Source organism: Molossus molossus, unplaced genomic scaffold (assembly GCF_014108415.1).
Source record: "Molossus molossus isolate mMolMol1 unplaced genomic scaffold, mMolMol1.p scaffold_m16_p_6, whole genome shotgun sequence".
NCBI lineage: Eukaryota > Metazoa > Chordata > Mammalia > Chiroptera > Molossidae > Molossus > Molossus molossus.
In genome coordinates this window covers 26,775,419-26,794,106 of record NW_023425399.1, presented here as the reverse complement: position 1 = coordinate 26,794,106, position 18,688 = coordinate 26,775,419, and the positions used below count along the sequence as shown (strand labels likewise).

Below are 18,688 nucleotides of genomic sequence, written 5' to 3'. Positions count from 1 at the left end.
AGGAGACAGCTGATGGATGTTTCTCTCTCATTGATGTTTCTATTTCTTCCTCTCCTTTCCTCTCTAAAAAAAATCAATAAAAACATTTCTTTTTCTTTTTCTTTTTTATCCTCATCCGAGGACTTTTTTTTTTTTTTTTTTTTGCATTTATCTTCAGATCGAGAGGGAGGGAGAGAGGAGGGAAGAGAGAGAGAGAAACATTGATGTGAGAGAGACACATTGACTGGTTGGCACCCACACGACCCTAACTAGGGCCAGGGACAAACCGCAACCGAGGTGCGTGCCCTTAGTGGGAACCGAACCTGGGACTCTCTGGTCCGCAGGTGAACACTCTAACCGCTGAGCCAAACTGGCCAGGACCATATATTTTTTTTAAAGGCTCCTAACAGTTTTTTCTTTTAGAATTAGGGAAAAGCTCATACTGAGGAGAAAGGCTGGGACACTTAACCATGAGAGTTATCTATTAAACATGACCCCAGAGAGATTTGGCGCAGTGTGCAAGTATCGGTCCTGCTTACCATATGAGCTCAAGGGCCTGGCAGTGTGGGCAATGTGGGGGGCTCTCCTGGTATCCAGGCCCACTCAGAACTAGTGGAAAGAACCCCACATGGTTGAACATACATCTGCCAAGGCAAGGGGAGAAGCCTTCCAAAAAAGCCAGTGATCTCTGGCTGAGTAACTCATTTGGTTAGAACATCGTCCTGATACACCAAGGTTGCGGGTTCGATCCCTGATCAGGACACATATCCCTGATCAGAACACAGAATCAACCAATGAATTCATATATAAGTGGAACAACAAATCAGTGTTTCTCTCTCTTTCCCTCTCTCTCTTCCTCTCTCCCTCTAAAAATTAATTTTAAAAAAAGAAAGGAAAAGCCAGTGAGCAGAGGGCTCGCTTTAAAGGCTCTTGGCTGCCCGGCCCTCGTTGGGGAGCTCTAGAACCTAGTGAACTCTGTTCTTTACTAAAGCCCTGCTGGTCTGTAGGACCTGAGGCAGACCGGGGGGGGAGTGCTAAACTGTAATCTGGGATGGAGCCAAGTGTGTTTTACAGATAAGTTGTGTGTCACAGTGACTCTCAGAAAACAGCTCAGACAGGCTGTACCTATCCTGTCAGCCATCACAACTGCCCTCCCAAGGGCCCAGGCTAGGACCCAGGCCCATATGGTCCACAAGCATACCCATCAGCTTTGCCTTCTCTCCATAGAGACTGACCTTTTGGTCATAGACAGGGTCAGTTGGGAAAATGTTCTCCACAAGGTAAAGAGGGCAGGTTCCCTCTTGGAGTGGCCTGGGGTTTACCTGGGGTTAAATGTCCAGTTCATTCATCTACCCTGCTCTAGGCCCCATAGATTACAGCATTCAACAGTCATCTTCCATTTTAATTACAGAGACAGATTATAAACAGATAAGTGAGAAAATACATAGTAAGTGGCTGATGTTCAGTGCTTTGGAGAAGAATTGGAGCAGGGGCAGGTCGTGCCAGAGAGGGTGTTGCTGCATCACATAGGCTGTATGAAGCCTTGCAGATACCTGAGTGGAAAGAGCATCTCAGGAGAGGGGACAGAGAGTGCATGGTGGAAGTATGCCTGGAATGTTCGGGGAAGAGCCAGGAGGCCAAAGTTGCTGATTCAGGTAAGGAAGGAATAGTAGGCGATGAAACTTTTCTGCAGTATGCAGGACAGATCTTAGAGGGCTATTGGGTCATTGGGTTTTTTTTTATCCTCACTCAAGGACATTTTTGCATTCATCTTCAGATAGAGCGGGAGGGAGAAAGGGAGGAATTGAGAGAGAATCATCTTTGTGACAGAGATACATAACTGGCTGCCTCTCACAAGACCTAACCAGGGCCGGGGACAACTGTAACCAAGGTACGTGCCCTTAGCGGGAACCAAACCCTGGTCTCTCTGGTTAGTGGGCTGATGCTCTAACCACTTAGCAAACCGGCCAGGGCTTATTGGGCCATTGTAAGGGCTTTGCATTTCTCACTGAATGGGATGGGAGCCACTCACTCTGACATAATACGATGGGATTACAATGATCCCTCTGGCTTCTGAGTTGAAAACAGGTTGGAGAGAGGCAAAGACCATCGAAGCAGCTGTAGGGGTGATCTAGGCAAGAGATGGTAGCAGTTTGGATCCAGTAGTAGTTTGAGAGTATGAACAGTGATCTCATTCTAGTTATATTTTGAAGATTGAGAAGAAATGAAGTCATTGATGACTCCAGACAAATCTTTTGGCCTAGCAGTTGAAGGAGTGGAGTCTCCTTTGCTGAGAAGGACAAGGCCTTAGAAGGACCAGGCATGGGGGAGTTGGATCATGAACATATTAAGTTCTAAGTGAAAATGCCAAATTGACTTTGGACATCTGGAGTTTGGGGGGAGTTCCTGGAAGGAGATATAAATGCAGTAGTATTTGACATGTGTCTGCTGACCTGGAGAGGTACTTGATGATCCCCCTTTCTCTCTTGCCCACATGTTCTGAGGTGGAAGGAGAGGAAAGAGCTGTTTTAAGAAAAATAGACCAATGCAGGAGCTCCTAACTTGATCAGAAAACAGGTCCAAGGACACGGAGTCCCACCCTCAGAGCACCAGGGCTTAGGGGTTGTATTTCTACGCACTCTTCGCACAGTTATGAGGACTAGTGGAACTCAGGAATGCAGAAACACTATGGACTCCAGTGGCTCTAAATCATGAAGTGGGATGGCCACGAGAACCCACTCACAGGCTCCTCCTTTTGGTTTTCCTTCCACCCGTGCTCACTCAGCCACTCAGCATTCTCCTCTTCCCCAACCCTGCAGCCCCAATCAGTAAACCAATCAGTCTTTTTTTTCCCCCAGCTACACAGATGTTATTGATGTTGTCCAAGCCCTGCAGACCCATCCAGACTCAAATGTCAAGTCCTCCTTCACTATCGGTGCCATCACAGTGTGTGTGGAGCCCCTGAGCTGCTACATGGAGCATAGGTACGTACTAGGACCGCCTCTAGCCCACAGGACACAGTGTGTTCAGAGTACAGAAAGTGATTTTCTCCCACCCATAGAAGGAGACACATCTTTATGCGTGTTTGTCTTTCGGAACACATCAGTCTATTTTTTTTTTTTGCCAGGGTTACATTGTTTTTTTTTATTTCTATTTTTTTACCCTATTACAGAGGTCCCTGATTCCTCCCCACCCCTACCCCCATTTTCCAACCTCCACCCAGCCACACCCCCTCCCCTGGCCTTCACCACACTTGTCTGTGTCCATGGGATATGCATATACATTACTTGGCCAATTTCTTCACCTTCTTTTATCCAGTCCCCCAGCCCCCGCCCCCTCTGACATCTGTCAGTCTGTTTATGGATGCATGCCTCTGGTTCTATTTTGTTCATCAGTTTATTTTGTTCATTAGTGAGATTATATGGTATTTCTTTCCCTGACTGGCTTATTTCACTTAGCATAATAATCTCCAGGTCCATCCATGCTGTTGCAAAGGGTGAGAGTTCCTTCATCAGTCTATTTTATATACAATAAATGCTCCGTTATTGGATTTACCAGGTTCTCAGAAGACCTGGTCTCAGAAGACCTTTGGACTGGCAGCCTCTCCCCACTTTTCTTTGTGTACTGAAGAGTCATCTAAGGCAGTGGAACCTGAATCAACATCTAACAGAAAGAAATGCCCATGGCAGCCTTTTCTTTTGTCTTCACTGCATAGGAGGGGCCTGTGTCCCAAGGTGCTTCGAGTATCTCACAGATACTTTTTCATATGGTTAAGCCATCTTAAAGCCATCTTACCTCAGTGAATGACATTCCTTCTCACTATTAACAGGGAAACTTTTTTTTTTCACTTTGGAAGTAATTTAACAGCAGCAAAGAAAAAGAAAATTAGGTAATAATCCATAATCTCACTAACTCAGTGTAGCTATTATGATTTTTGTGAATTCCTTTCTGATCTTTTCTTGTGCCTGCTTTTTTACTGCTATGATGTACATATAATTTTACATCCTTCTTAGGTTAATCTATAAACATATGTATGTTAACACATGAATGTTCTTGTATCATACTGGTAATTACATTTTGATTAATTATATAATAATGTGTGTGGATGAACATACAGTCAAACTTTGGTTCAAACCTCTCTCATCTTGAACAATTCACTTCTCAACCCAGCAACCCTTTCGTGCTGATACCTGTTTGATCAGTCACATGTGTTTCAGGTGACAAACAAAAGAGAGAGTGGGGGAGTATGAGTTAGTTTACCACTAAACCTCACGTTATCAGCATCTCAGGAAATTGTGCTGTGAATATTTTTGAGGTTTTTTTTTTTTTTTTTTTTGCTTTTGTTGCTGATTATTATTATTATTAAATTTTAACTTTTTTTACGGTACATTTTATTTCCTTTTTGTTAAATTTTCATTTATATTTCATGTCCTTTATGTTTTTATTTTTATTTTTTTCTTTATTGATTTTAGAGAGAGAGGAAGGGAGATGGAGAGAGATAGAAACATCAATGAGAGAGAACATCAACTGGCCGCCTCCTGCATGCCCCCCACTGGGGATCGGGCCTACAACCTTGGCATGTGCCCTGACCCGGAATCAAACCGGCAACCTCTTGGTTCATGGGTCAATGCTCAACCACTGAGCCATACCAGCCAGACATGTCCTTTATGTTTTTAAAGTGTTTATTAATGGATTAAACAGTACATTAAACATGTACTGTATATAAGAAGGGTTAAAATGGAAGTATTTGGGGGTCTGGTACAGATAAATTCAATTTACATTATTTCTAATGGGAAAAAATGATTTGGTTTTCAAACAGCCTTCTGGAATGAATTAAGTTCAAGACCAAGGTTCTACTGAGATTGTCTTAATCATTTCCCCATTGTCAGTTGCATAGGATGTCTCCATATTTTCACTATTGTAAATAATTCTGTGGGAAAATATTTAGCCATATAAACTTCTCAAAGAGATATTATTAATTAAGTGTATTATAAATCATTACTTTCTATTCACATTTTCACATTGCTTCTTGAGTAGGTTTTATAACTTAGTGGAATATATTCCAGGTCTGAAATCATGTGGTCTTTCCAGCCAGTCCGTATTATTATAATAATAATAACTATTATTATTATTAGCTCCTGGTAACTGATTGATCTATCCTTAGACCTTTATATTAAAAACCTGCCGCCTTATTTGAGTCCCAAGTTGGTATCCTTAAATTTCTCATAGAAATTACATTAGAGGTTATGTTTCTAATCACCTTGACTGATCCCAAAAAACATCTTTACCCTTCTCTCTTCTCGTTAGCTGTGACCCAGGTTCTGCTCCCCATAGGAAAGCCAAGGTTGTCTGTTTTCCTTCTGTCTCAGGTTAGGTTACTATAGTGATGCTGAGCAGCATCATTGTACTGTGGACTACCATATTGGCTCTTATACGTGGCTCTTTCTACCATCCATGTCTCTTTTTCTCAATTTTTTTAAAAAGATGAATTAGTCCGACCGGTGTGGCCCAGTGGTTGAGCGTCAACCCATGCACCAAGAGGTTGCCAGTTCAATTCCCAGTCAGGGCACATGCCCAGGTTGTGGGCCAGAACCCCAGTGGGGGGCATGTAGGAGGCAGCCAGTTGATGTTCTCTCTCATCAATGTTTCTGTCTCTCTCCCTCTCCCTTCCTCTCTCTCTAAAATATCAATAAAGAAAAAAAATGTTTTTTAAATAAAAGTGAATTAAAGTAGAAGGAGGTCTAACATGGGACCAGATAACTACCATAGATACTGCCGTTTTTTAAAAACGTAGGAAAAAATAGTAATAAGAAAACAACAGGTGGAGGTTACACTTCATAAAAATTAACCCAGAGAGGTACTTACTGTCCAAAAAATTAAGGAAAAGAGGAGCTAATAGGGTGGGTGGAGAGAGCTCAAGGAAAAGTTACAAAATGTCTGGGGAGCCCTGGCCAATGTTGCTCAGGAGGTAGAGCATCGGCCCTCGCGCTGAAGGGCCGTGGGTTCTAGTCCTGATCAAGGGCATATACCTGTGCTGCAGGCTCGATCCCTGGCCCTGGCTGGGGTGCGTGCAGGAAGCAACCAATCGATGTTTTTCTCTCTCTTTCCCCCTCCCTGCCTCCCTTCCACTCTGTAGAAATCAATGGAAAAAAATCCTGGGGTGAGGATTAACAACAACAAAAAAAAGATCTGGGGAGCCCTGGCTGGGTATCTCAGTTGTTTAGAGCATTGTCCCTATTGCGCCAAGGTTATAGTTAGGGCACATACAAGAATCAACCAGTGAATGCATGAAAGGGTGGAACAACAAATCTGTAAATCTGTGTTTCTCTTTCTTTCACTCTCTCAAAACAAAACAAAAACAAGTGGGAATAGAGCACAGTAGTGCCTGTTATTTCTTTTTCTGAGTTGAGGTTAGTGTGGCTTCTTTAATCTAGGACGTGGACTCAGTTTAGATTTAGGAAGGACCCATGTGAGATTTGCCTGATGTCTTTATTCTGGTGGGTTTTATTCATTGAACTTCTTTTGAGTGTCTGCTGTATGCCAGGTTCATTTTAATCACTGAAGGGGCAGCAAGGAACAAGTTAGCCCAGGTGTCTACATTTTTGTGGATAAGCATGTGGTAATTTTGAGACCCATGTTCTTGGGGCAGATTAGATCACTACCAATTTATTGATTGACTAAAATTTTATATAAATTGGGTACTTGTGGAAAATGCATGATACCACATAGCTACGTGAGACTTAGAACTGTATTTTTTTTTTTTGTCATCCTCACCCAAGGACATTTTTCCATTTTTTGTTCAGGTAGAGTGGGAGGGAGAGAGAGGAAAAGAGAGAGAGAAACATCCATGTGAAAGGGACACATAGAGTGGTCGCCACCCGCACAACCAACCAGGGCCGGGGACAAACTGCAACCGAGGTACATGCCCTTAGCGGGAACTGAACCCGGGTCTCTCCGGACCGCAGGCCGACGCTCTAACCGCTGAGCCAAACCGGCCAGGGCTAGAACTGTATTTTAATCAGCTGTTTTTTTTTTATTTAGAGGAAGAGCTGGTCAATAAAACCACTGTAGATTATCCACTGTTTCAATGTTTGTTGGTGCGAACTTGTCACCTATGTTTATGACTCCTAAGCGAGGCACTCTTTAATATTACAGTTTAGTAGGGAGGATAATATGTAGAGAAGGAAAGAAGTGAGCCAACATTTATTTTGCACTATTTGTCTGGCACTGTGATGCTTTACCCCTCTTAATCCTCAAAATCCTCCTTTAAGGTAGGTTTCATTATCATGTGTTACCACGAAGGAGCCACTCAAAAAAAATTAAGTAATTTTCCAAATGCCACAGCAATGACATGTGCATAATTAATCATGATAGAGGGCAGGAAGTGCTGTAATAAAAGATTAATGCAACTTTATACAAGTTATAAAGAGGCAATGATAACTTCTATTTGGATTAAGAAGGAAAGCCAGCATATGAATTTGAAGGACCCAGATACCAAAGACGTCGAAATAAGAGAAATTGTATTCCAGTTGTAGGAAATCATGTATGTGCAAGTCCATGTGTTCTGAATGTTTTCTTTGCAGCTGCCTAAAGAGAGCAGCTTGATGACCCCAGACCCTGTCAGAGTTTAAAGCCTGAGCAGCCAGCCTGTGATTGGATAAGATGTCTCAAGGGGTAGTCCTGGCCGGTTTTGCTCAGTGGTTAGAGCGTTGGCCCTCAGACCAAAGAGATGCAGGTTCGATTCCGGTCAAGGGCACGTACCTCAGTTGCAGTTCGTCCCGGCCCTGGTCAGAGTCTTGTGGGAGGCAACCAGTCGATGTGTCTTTCACATCAGTGTTTTTCTCTCTCTCCCTCTTCTTTCCTCCTCTCCCTCCTTCTTCCCTTCCTCCCACTCTATCTGAAGATAAATGGAAAAAGATCCTCGGGTCTCTAGACCAAAGGAATAGATTTAAATATACATATTTGCTGTGGGGGAGGAAGGCATTCAGTGAACTGTGGGTGCAGTGAAGTCAGTGAGTTCTGTTCTTGGAAGACTCTGGTGTGAATGTTCAGGGCTCTTGACCTTGCTCAGAGCACACTGGGATTCTTCAGAAACCACGAGGTAGTCAGGCAAGAGAGTAGATCAGCAGCTTAAAAGGTAGTATTCATCCAGCTCACTCATCCACCAAATTTGGTTCCAAATGATGCGTATCTGGCTGTTTTTAGAGATCAAATAGAAGAAGGAAGACTTGCCACCACCAAGGAAGTTGTAGGAGAGAATCCCCCCCACACCCACCCTGAGTGATTTGAACAGCATTGATACCTGCCACTTAGAGCAGAAACAATTCAGAAGTGTGGCTTCAGTAAGCATCTCATCTACAGGGAAAGAAAGCACCGAAGTTCTGGTTCAGAACTGACCTGGGTCCCTGCGTAAGCCCTCCCACTTCCTAGCTTCAGGTGAGGCCTTGGGCAAAGTGCTTAGACTGCTTGTCATCCTAAACCCATTCTCCTCAGCTGTGAAGTAGCCAAGGCCCAGCGATGTGAGGACAGAACCAGAGTGTGTATGTGAACTGCTTGCATGGTGCCCAGCCCCATAGTAAGATAAAAGGCAGTTATTCTCATTAGTATTACTGGTCTTCCCTGAGAGAGCACTGTGATGTTCTAGGCGTTTTAAAGCCCTGAGAGAGTTTTCCCTGGAGCTCTCTACTGAGCTGCAGTTACTAACTGACTCACACTTTGGATCAGTCACCCTCACCTGCTTCAGTTGTGATCCAGTCGGTTCCTGTTTTTCACCACTATTAGAGGTCAGAATGGGATGTAGGGGAACCTGGATTCTAGTGTGCACATGAAGAGAAGCATGGCAACTTTGTACTGAAAGCCCTGGCAGTCAGGTGAATGTGATTCTTCTCATTTTCCCTTGACTTTCCCTTTTATAAGGACAGTTTTGTGGGTTTTTTGTGTGGTTTTTTTGTCAGAGTGGGAGGAAGGGAGAGAGAGGGAGAAAGAGAAACATCCATGTGAGAGAGACACATCGACCAGTTGCCTCCTGCATGACCTGACCAGGGCCAGCATGAATTGCAACCGAGGTGCATGCCCTTGACCCGAATCAAACCCGTGACTCATTGGTCTGAGGGTCGACACTCTAACTGCTGAGCCAAACCGACCAGGGCAAGGACAGTATCTTTGAGAAAAAAAAAGAACCAGCCCTGGCCGGTTTGGCTCAGCAGTTAGAGCGTCGGCCTGCGGTCCAGAGAGACCCGGGTTCGGTTCCCGCTAAGGGCACTTACCTCGGTTGCAGTTTGTCCCCGGCCCTGGTTGGTCGTGTGGATGTCAGCCACTTGATGTGTCCCTTTTACATCGATGTTTCTCTCTCTCTCTCTGTTCCTCTCTCTCCCTCCCACTCTACCTGAACAAAAAAATGGAAAAATGTCCTTGGGTGAGGATTAAAAAACAAAACAAAACAAAAAAGACCATCTCTCCTTCTGTTTCCTTTGGTCTAGAGACCGACTATGCCCAAGTGTCCCCTCTTCAGCATTCCACCAAGAGTTGGCCGTGTAGCGGCTTTTATAGGGTTCCTGGCTTAAGGAACTTTGTTTTGGTTTGAAGTTATGAAAACCTCTTGCATAACCATGGCTATGCTATTGTTCAGTGCTGCCTGCCACATGCGCCATCGAGTAAATCATCTTAGGTACCAGTGATGTTCACATATTTGTGGGAAATAATCAGTGACAACTCCAACATTAATGTCTTTAAAATATTTCTCTTTTTCCTCCCTAGGTTTCTCTTTCCTAAATGTCTTGACCAGTGTTCACAAGGTAAGCAATTTTCTTTGACTCCCTTCTTATGTGTCTTTCAAATTCTGTTGAGATGCAACAGACTTTTCTCCATGTTCCGACCTACCATTATAAAATCTAAAACAAACAAAATTGGTCCAGGGAAAACTGACATCTTATATTTTTATCATATTCGGTAGGCAGATTTCTTCCAGCATTTGTCTCTTGATGATAAATTGCCATGGCAACACCTCTCCTGAGCTGGACTTAAATCTGCCCTGGCCTTTTAACATATCAGTGGACTGAATAGGTATTTCTAGCCTCTGAGTCATTAAGATCTTGCATTTCTCCTGTCCCATGAGTGCAAAGTATGGCCGCGTAGGACCTTTTCCCTTAATATCCCCCCTATATTCACTGGAATTTTCCATACCTCCTTGGTAACATTTAGGAAAATTCACCCATCCCGTAGGATACACTCAACATTGCATTGTCCTACCATCTGGCAACCCTGGAAGCAGCACTTTTTAGTCATATTAGCTATGGTGCCTGGAGACCCAGAATAAATTCTAAATTTCCTGCAGCAGTGATAAAATGCTCATTGTTGTCAGAAGACCTGGGCTCTGGGCTTCCTGAGCCAGCCCAGCAAGTAGAAATCAGACAGAAGAAAATAACTCGGTGTCCCCAGCACAGTTTTGTCCTGCTGAGCCCACTGCCAGTCCACAGGGAGCGGAGACAGCAGAGCATACCAGAGTTCCAGAGATGTCCTGGGAAACAGCTGAGCTGGGTGCTGCACAGGGCAGGTGGCTGGGTCACTGGAGCGAGGGATGTGTATGTTGGACTGCTGTACCAGGAGTCTCAAGTCCAGCTTTCAGGGGCCCCTGTGGCTTTCCAGGCACTGCACCCCAGTGGAATGGAGTTTGGCTGGGTCCACCCTCAGTGTCTACCCTAGGTAGAGATTAAGGCCATTTTTGTGGAGATGGGTCAATGGAATATGATGATAGGTTACATGTGGAACATGAGCTGGAAAAGGAGGTATCTAGAATGACTCCGAGGTTTCTAGCTTGAGAGATTAGGAAGGTTGGTGGTACCTGTTCTTGAAATGCTTAGCATAGGAAAAAATGCAGGACCAGGGGATAACCAAGGAGAACTGTCTGGTCCTCAGATACATGTTTGGTAGTCATGGTCAAAGCCAAGGGTGTGGGCGGTAGTCAGCTCCTGTCCACCACTTTATTGCCACCCCAGTGTCCTTGGCTCTTTGACACTTTCTCTCTCAGGGCCCCTCTGCTTTTTTTGCATATAAAGCACAGATGGCTGGGCTGCCTGGCAAAGAGCCTTTTGGAAGTGTCCTGTCTTCACTGTCCATGAACCTGGGCAATATTACTGGACAGACTGCATTCTCTCTGGCATTTAGTAGGAATATTTCATTAACACTGCCTCCCAGCTCAGTGTTCAAAGGCACCTTGTGTCCAGTTGTGCTTGTATAAAGCTAAGAATGTGCTCAGATATGGGAAATCGACCTTGAGGCCATATGTGCTGTTTTCTGAACTCCAAGGGGCTTGTGGAGTGACTTGTGCCTTGATAAATGTCTTCCCTTTGCATCTGGACCCAGGGGACCCCACGGACTGCCCTGACTTGGCTTTCCATGGGCATGGGCTGCCTAGAGGGGAGGAGATAAAAGGCAAGGACAGTTGACTCTTGAAGAACATGGGTTTGAGCTGTGCAGGTCTGCTTATATGCGGATTTTTTTTCATAAATACTGTAAATGTACTTTTTTTATCTCTGTGATTTTTTAATAACATTTTCTTCTATCTGGCTTATTTTACATGAATACATATATAAAATATGTTAATCGACTGTTCTCAGCAAGGCTTCCAGTCAACAGTCGGATATTAATAGTTAGGTTTTTGGGTAATCAAAAGTCATGTGCAGATTTTTTACTATAATGCCCCTAATCCAGAAGTTGTTCGAGGGTCAACTATCTTTTCCTCCTCGGTGATGTCGTGGCTCCCTTGGAGGTGGGATCTGACACCAGCAGACAAACACTTCATGTCTTGAGGGAGTATATTGCCTCCCTTTACTCCTGGTCATGAGTCGGGCTCCCTGATTCAGTGCTTTTACAGCAAAGGATTGTTTACAATGAGAAAAGGACTGTATCGCAGCCCAAAACGATGTATATCACAGAAATACAAGAGTTAGGAAATAATCTCAGGGCTTAAAAAGGCTCCTTCTAATGTTGGCTTGAATGCAGAGACTTTTTACTACTGCGCCTGCTTTTAGAAGTATCTAGAGACAGATGAAAGAGGTGAATTTTGTTTTCCCCTGGGCTGCTCGAAGCCTTTAGCCCAGACTAGGTTGGTCAAACAGACCTCAGAAGTGTTTCTCCACTATTGGGAATGGGCCAGACTGGTGAGACCTTGGCCAAACTTTGATACAAAGCAGAAGGAAGCTCCTGGCCCAAGCAAAATGAAAATGCCCACCATGGCCCTGGCCAGTTTGGCTCAGCGGTTAGAGCATCGGCCCACCGACCAGAGAGTACCAAGTTCGGTTCCCACTAAGGGCACATACCTCGTTTGCAGTTTGTCCCCGGCCCCATGGGTTGTGTGGTTGGCAGCCAGTCGATGTGTCTCTCACATCGATGTTTCTCTCTCTCTTCCTCCCTCTCTCCTTCCCATTCTATCTGAAGATAAATGCAAAAATGTCCTTGGGTGAGGGTAAAAAAAGAAAAAAGAAAATGCCCACCATGGCCTCTTCACCCTGAGCTCCAGATGATTGCTATACCTGCCTCACAGATGGAATTTCCTCTTGGCAGGTGGCAGTTTGCACAGCTGGCTTAAGGAATGCTAGGCGTGATCCTTTTGCTTGTTTCTCTGTAAAGCAAAGCCCCTTCTCTATGTCCAAGTCTTAACCTAGAATCCCAGGCCCACAGGGTTTGTTTGCATGGTACTTGTGAGGCAGACAGTACTTTGGGCAGAGCGTTGCTCACCTTTTTCTGGCCAGGCCAGGCCTGTGTTTGTGACCCTGGTACTATCCACTACGTAGGCTGGCATGTTTGCACTAGTCTGGCTCCAGTTTCTTTTGCCCAAGAAGATATGTAACAGAATCCTAGGGCTTTTATAGGTCTTTACGCAGCCTTTCCTGGCTCTTCACTGCAAGATCCACCACAGCTGTTCTCTTCCACCCCTGGGAGTCTCACAGGCCTCTTACAGGATCTGGCTCCTGTACCTGCCATCTCTGGAATGTGCTGAGCCTCCTAGAACCCTGCCTGCTTCCCCACTGTGCCACATTCTGAGCCTGGCCTCCTCACCTTGCCTCACTCAGTTTCCGGAGGCCCCAGTCACTTCCTGTGGCTGCACCAGGGCATGGGGTTCTGGCATTAGGCTCACCAGGCTGTCCTTCCTGTCTCCCCCGCAGCCTCCAGAGTGACCTTCCTAAGTGGGAACGGGAGCACAGGCACCACCAGTGTCACCTTCATCAGGAGGCTTCCCTGACACTCTGGCTGAGATGGTCCATCGTTTTTTTCTCCTTTCTATTGAATTTATTGGGGTGACACTGGTTAACGAAATTAGACAGGTTGAAGATGGTCCATCTTCAAGCTCCTGAACAGAAAGGGCATGCGAGGAACATGGATTTTGGGTTTTTTAATGTGTTTTTATTGATTTTTTTAGAGAGAGGAAAGCAGAGAGAGATAGAAACATCCATCAGCTGCCTCCTGCATGCCCCTCACTGGGGATCGAGCCTGCAACCCGGGCATGTGCCCTGCCAAGGAATCGAACCAGGACCTCTCAGTCCATGGGACCATGCTTAATCCACTGAGCCACGCCGGGCTGTGAGGAATGTTTTAAAATGGAATAAACAAATGCTAACATATTCTCCATTTGAATTTCTAATCATGTGCTGTTACCAAACTAGGTCTTACATGGAGACCTTGACAATAGAGGAGGTTTTTTGTTTTTTGTTTTATTAATTAATTTCTGTTACAGATGTTTCTTCTTTATCCTCCCAGACACCCCCCTTCCTATGCCCCCCCAAGCATTGTTGTCTGTGTCCATTGGTTACGCATACATGCGTATGAGTTCTTTGATTTATCTCATCCCTTCCTCCCGCCCCCCTCCTCTGAGTTTGTTGGTCTGAACTGTGCCCCTTTCTATGTCAATAGAGGGGGTTTTGAGTGTGGTAGAAGCTTTTTAAAAATGTGATTCTTGCCCTTGCCAGTTTGGCTCAGTGGTTAGGCATCAGCCTGCCGACCAACAGATTTTGGGTTCTGTTCCAGTCAAGGGCACGTACCTGGGTTTCAGGTTCAATCCCTGGCCCTGGTCAGGGTCCTGCGGGAGGCCACCAGACTGTGTCGCTCTCACATTGATGTGTGTGTGTCTCTCTCTCTCTTCATTCCTCCCTTCCACTCTCTCTAAAAATCAATAGAAAAATGTCCTTAGGTGAGGATTAACGAAAAATAAAAAATGTGATTCCTAATATTCCTATAGACTGTCTGAGCAAGCCTACCCCAAAATGGTTATCAGAGCTTGCCTCTGGGGAGGGGAGCTCAGGGTACAAGGAGGGGAAAGAAACTTTGTACTGAATACCTTTCTGTACTTTATGAATTTTGTACCAAAAATATGTATATACCAAGAGCCTTAGAAACCTTTCAGATGGCTATCTGATTAATGGGATTTGCTCAGGCTTTTATGTGGGAAATATTTGGGCATGTGAGTGCCCACACCATGGCTGCTGTGGCAGCTGCCTTTGGAGGCCAGTGGCATGTATCTTCTCTTACACTATGATTCATTTATCCAGCAGATCTTTATCCCTGTGCCTGCTCTAACCCAGTCTTGGGGGACTAGAGAACACTTTGGGAAAGAGGTGCTAGTCAAACTATCTACACCCTGAAGGAGGAATTGGGCCAACAAAAAGGAGGGGAAAGATGGTTTCAGGCAGAGGAAACAGCAAGAGTGAAGGACCTGGCAGTGACCAGAGGACACCAGGGCACTGAGGAAGTACAGCGTGGCAGACGTGTCAGGCAGGCCGAAGAAGTTAAGATATTAGCCTAACAGTAATTTGTGATGCATGGAAATATTTTGTTTTATTTTATTTTATTTATTTATTTATTTAATCCTCACTTGAGGACATTTTTTGCATTTATCTTAAGTAGAGCGGGAGGGAGACAGGAAGGAAGAGAGAAAGAGAAACATCGATGGGAGAGAGACACATCAACTGGCTGCCACTCACACAACCCCAACGGGGGCCGAGGACAAACTGCAACCAAGGTACGTGCCCTTAGCGGGAACCAAACCCGGGTGTCTCTGGTCCGCGGGCCGACACTCTAACCACTGAGCCAAACTGGCCAGGGCCATGGACATATTTTAAGTAGAGCAGTGATATAATAAGATTTATGTTTTTGAAAGATTATTCGGACTACTGTAGGAAGAATGAAAAAAAAATAAGGTGCATAATAGTGTAGCATGTTAGAATTTATGGGAAAAAAATTATATGCACACACATTTGTATACACTCAGCACATCTCTGGAAGAAGATCCAAAATTCTTTTTTAAAAAATATTAGTGATTTATTTATTTATTTATTTATTTATTTTTTATCCTCACCCAAGGACATTTTTCGATATTTTGTTCAGATAGATTGGGAGGGAGAGAGAGGAAGAGAGAGAGAGAAATATCGACATGAAAGGGACACATCAAGTTGTCGCCACCCACACAACCCAACCAGGGCCGGGGACAAACTGCAACCGAGGTACGTGCCCTTAGCGGGAACTGAACCCGGGTCTCTCCAGACAGCAGGTCGACGCTCTAACCACTGAGCCAAACCGGCCAGGGCTTATTTATTATTTTTGGTTAATCCTCACCTGAGGATATTATTCTATTGATTTTTAGAGAGTAGAAGGGAAGGAGGGGGAGAAAGAGAAACATTGATGTGAACGAGACACATCAGTTGGTTGCCTCCCACACGACCCCTACCAGGGCCAGTGATTGAACCTACAACCCAGGTATGTGCCCTCGACCAGGCATCAAACCTGCAACCCCTCAGTCTGCAGGCTGACACTCTAACCACTGAGCCAAACCGGCCAGGGTGACTTTTTTTTTTTAATCTTTTTATTGATTTTTTTTTAGAATGAGAGGAAGGGAGAGGGAGTGAGAGATAGAAACATCTATGAGCAAGAAGCAACATTGATCAGCTGCCTCCTGCATGCCCCCTACTGGGGACTGAGCCTGAAATCCAGGCACGTGCCCTGATGGGAAATCGAGCCAGCGACCTCTTGGTGTGAAAGTCTACACTCAGCCACTGAGTGACACCAGCTGGGCAGAAGACACAAGATTCTGATAACTGTGGTTGCCTCCCCAGGGAAGGTGGCTGGGGAGGAAGGGAATTTGTTTTCTTTGAACCCTTCTGTACATTGTTTGAGTTTTGCCCTCAAAAACTAAATAGAGTGATTTTTTAAAAAAAAAATAAACACTTACTGAAGTAAAGAGTGCTCTATACTAAATATTCTTTATTCAGGATGCTACAATTACAAGGTCACTTAGGAAAGCTGAATGAAGTCTCCATAATTTAGAGATATTCACTTAGGAACTAATCATTTATAAAAGTAGTCTCTATTAGTAAAAAGATTGATGATGAGCACTGAATCTTTTTAGGTATAGAATTAATTATAACATCTGTTACAAAGTAGAATATAAATGCTGAAAATCTTAAAAACCTAGCAATTAAATTATTTCTAATGAAAAATTAGGAGGCAGTGGGAGAGAGAAACCCTCTCTATGTCTTCCAAATTGGGAGAGTAATTAAATGTAAAGTTGTTAAAATCAAGTTATAAAGAGTTATACTCTTTAAAGCTATAAAAGTATACATTGGAGGAACTACATTTTTTTTTTATCCTCACCCAAGGACATTTTTCCATGTTTTTGTTCAGATCAAGTGGGAGGGAGAGAGAGGAAGAGAGAAAGAGAGAGAGAAACATCGACGTGAAAGGGACACATCAAGTGGCTGCCACCCACACGACCAACCATGGCCAGGGACAAACTACAACCGAGGTACAGGGCCCCTAGCGGAACCGAACCCTGGTCCCTCTGGACCAGAGGCCGACGCTCTAACCGCTGAGCCAAACCAGCCAGGGCAAGGAACTACAGTTATTAATATAACCAAACAGAATGTTATGGTGGAGAAGTGGGAAGAATTTAAGGATATACCAAATTTCCCATCTGTCCTATTGAGAAGTCAATAGACATTGTCTAAAGGTAACAGTATAAGAAGTAGTGATTTAGCCTGACCAGTGTGGCCCAGCGGTTGAGCGTCGACCCATGCACCAAGAGGTCACCTGTTTGACTCCTGGTCAAGGCACATGCCCAGGTTGTGAGCCAAATCCCCAGTGGGGAGCATGCAGGAGGCAGCCAGTCGATGTTCTCTCTCGTTGATGTTTCCATCTCTCTCTCCCTCTCCCTTCCTCTCTCTCTAAACAATAAAGAAAAAAAAGTTTTAAAGAAAAATAAAAAAGAAGTAGTGATTTAGGTCTATTATAAAAAAAGATAGAATAGCTATCATCATAAGAACTAAAAGATTTTAAGCCTACCACTTACAAAGAATGCAAAGACCATACTGCTAAAGGTAAATACACACACACACACACACACACACACACACACACACAATCCAATATAAACAAGGTGACAGGACAAAAGTGTCATAAATATAAATGTGATAAATGTGTAAAAGGAAAAATGTCTCAGATTAAACCAAAAAACAAAACCTAATTATATGATCATCTTTAAAGAGAAGCATCTAAAACAAAGTAAGGGTGATAATAAAAGAGAAGGCAAAGACATGACAGACAAATGCAAACAAAAAGAAAGAAAGCAATATTATTAACAGCAAGGTTGAATTCAAGGCAAAAATGGCAGTTTTTAATGATAAAGGATACCATCTGCTATCTGTCATGAATATTTCTATACCAAATCAAAAGAAAGCATATAGCCTGGCTGGTGTGACTCAGTGGATTGAGTATTGTACCATGGACTGAGGAGGTCCCACTTCAGGTCCTGGTTAGGGCACATGCCTGGGTTGTGGGCTCGATCCCCAGTAGGGGGTGTGCAGGAGGCAGCCCATCTATGTTTCTGTCTCACTAAAAAAAAAAATCACCCTGGCCAGTTTGGCTCAGCTGTTAGAGTGTCGGCCCACGGACCAGAGAGTCCCAGATTCAGTTCCCACTAAGGGCACGTACCTCAGTTGCAGTTTGTCCCCGGCCCTAGTTAGGGTCGTGTGGGTGGCAGCCACTTAATGTGTCTCTCTCACTTCAATGTTTCTCTCTCTTCCTCCCCCTCTCCCTCCCACTCTATCTGAAGATAAATGCAAAAATGTCCTCTGGTGAGGATAAAAAAGATATACACACACACACACACACACACACACACACACACACACATATATATATCCTGAAGTTACTACATTACTAAACAAGAAATGACATTTTATTTATTTATTAATTATTATTTTAATCCTCACCTGAGGATATGTTTGTTTTTAATTGACTTTTTTTAGAGAGAAATATTGATGTGAGAGATAAACAACAGTCATTTGCCTCCCATATGCATCCTGACCAGGGATTGAACCCTCAACCTAGGTATGTGCCCTGACTGGGAATTGAACCCACAACCTTTTGGTGTTATGGGATGTCACACCAACCATCTGAACCACCCAGCCAGGACAAGAAATAAATTTAAAATAATAAATTAAGCATTCAACTTATGTTAGAAAAAGAACAAGAAAAAAAAATGTAAACTAGTTTATAATAAAAAAGATTAACTCTATAAAAGAGATCCAGCTAGTGTGTTAAGCAACACTAGGGATGCAGAGCAAAATTCAGACTGAAAGAAATATATAGGATGTAATTTTTCAACAAATAAATTTCAAGGAAGTAAGGAGAAACTATAGATTGAAAGGAAATTATGAGATGT

The 18,688-nt window shown here is 43.9% G+C and overlaps 1 protein-coding gene across 1 annotated transcript in view; it reads left to right on the top strand.

Moving 5' to 3' along the window:
- Positions 1–18,688, top strand: part of CUNH20orf194 (chromosome unknown C20orf194 homolog) — a 121,456-nt gene that overhangs the window by 87,698 nt on the left and 15,070 nt on the right. Inside the window, exons 27-28 of the mRNA XM_036245658.1 lie at positions 2,838–2,963; positions 9,736–9,773. Of these exons, the coding sequence (XP_036101551.1) occupies positions 2,838–2,963; positions 9,736–9,773 (164 nt within the window). The remainder of the gene's footprint in view (positions 1–2,837; positions 2,964–9,735; positions 9,774–18,688) is intronic.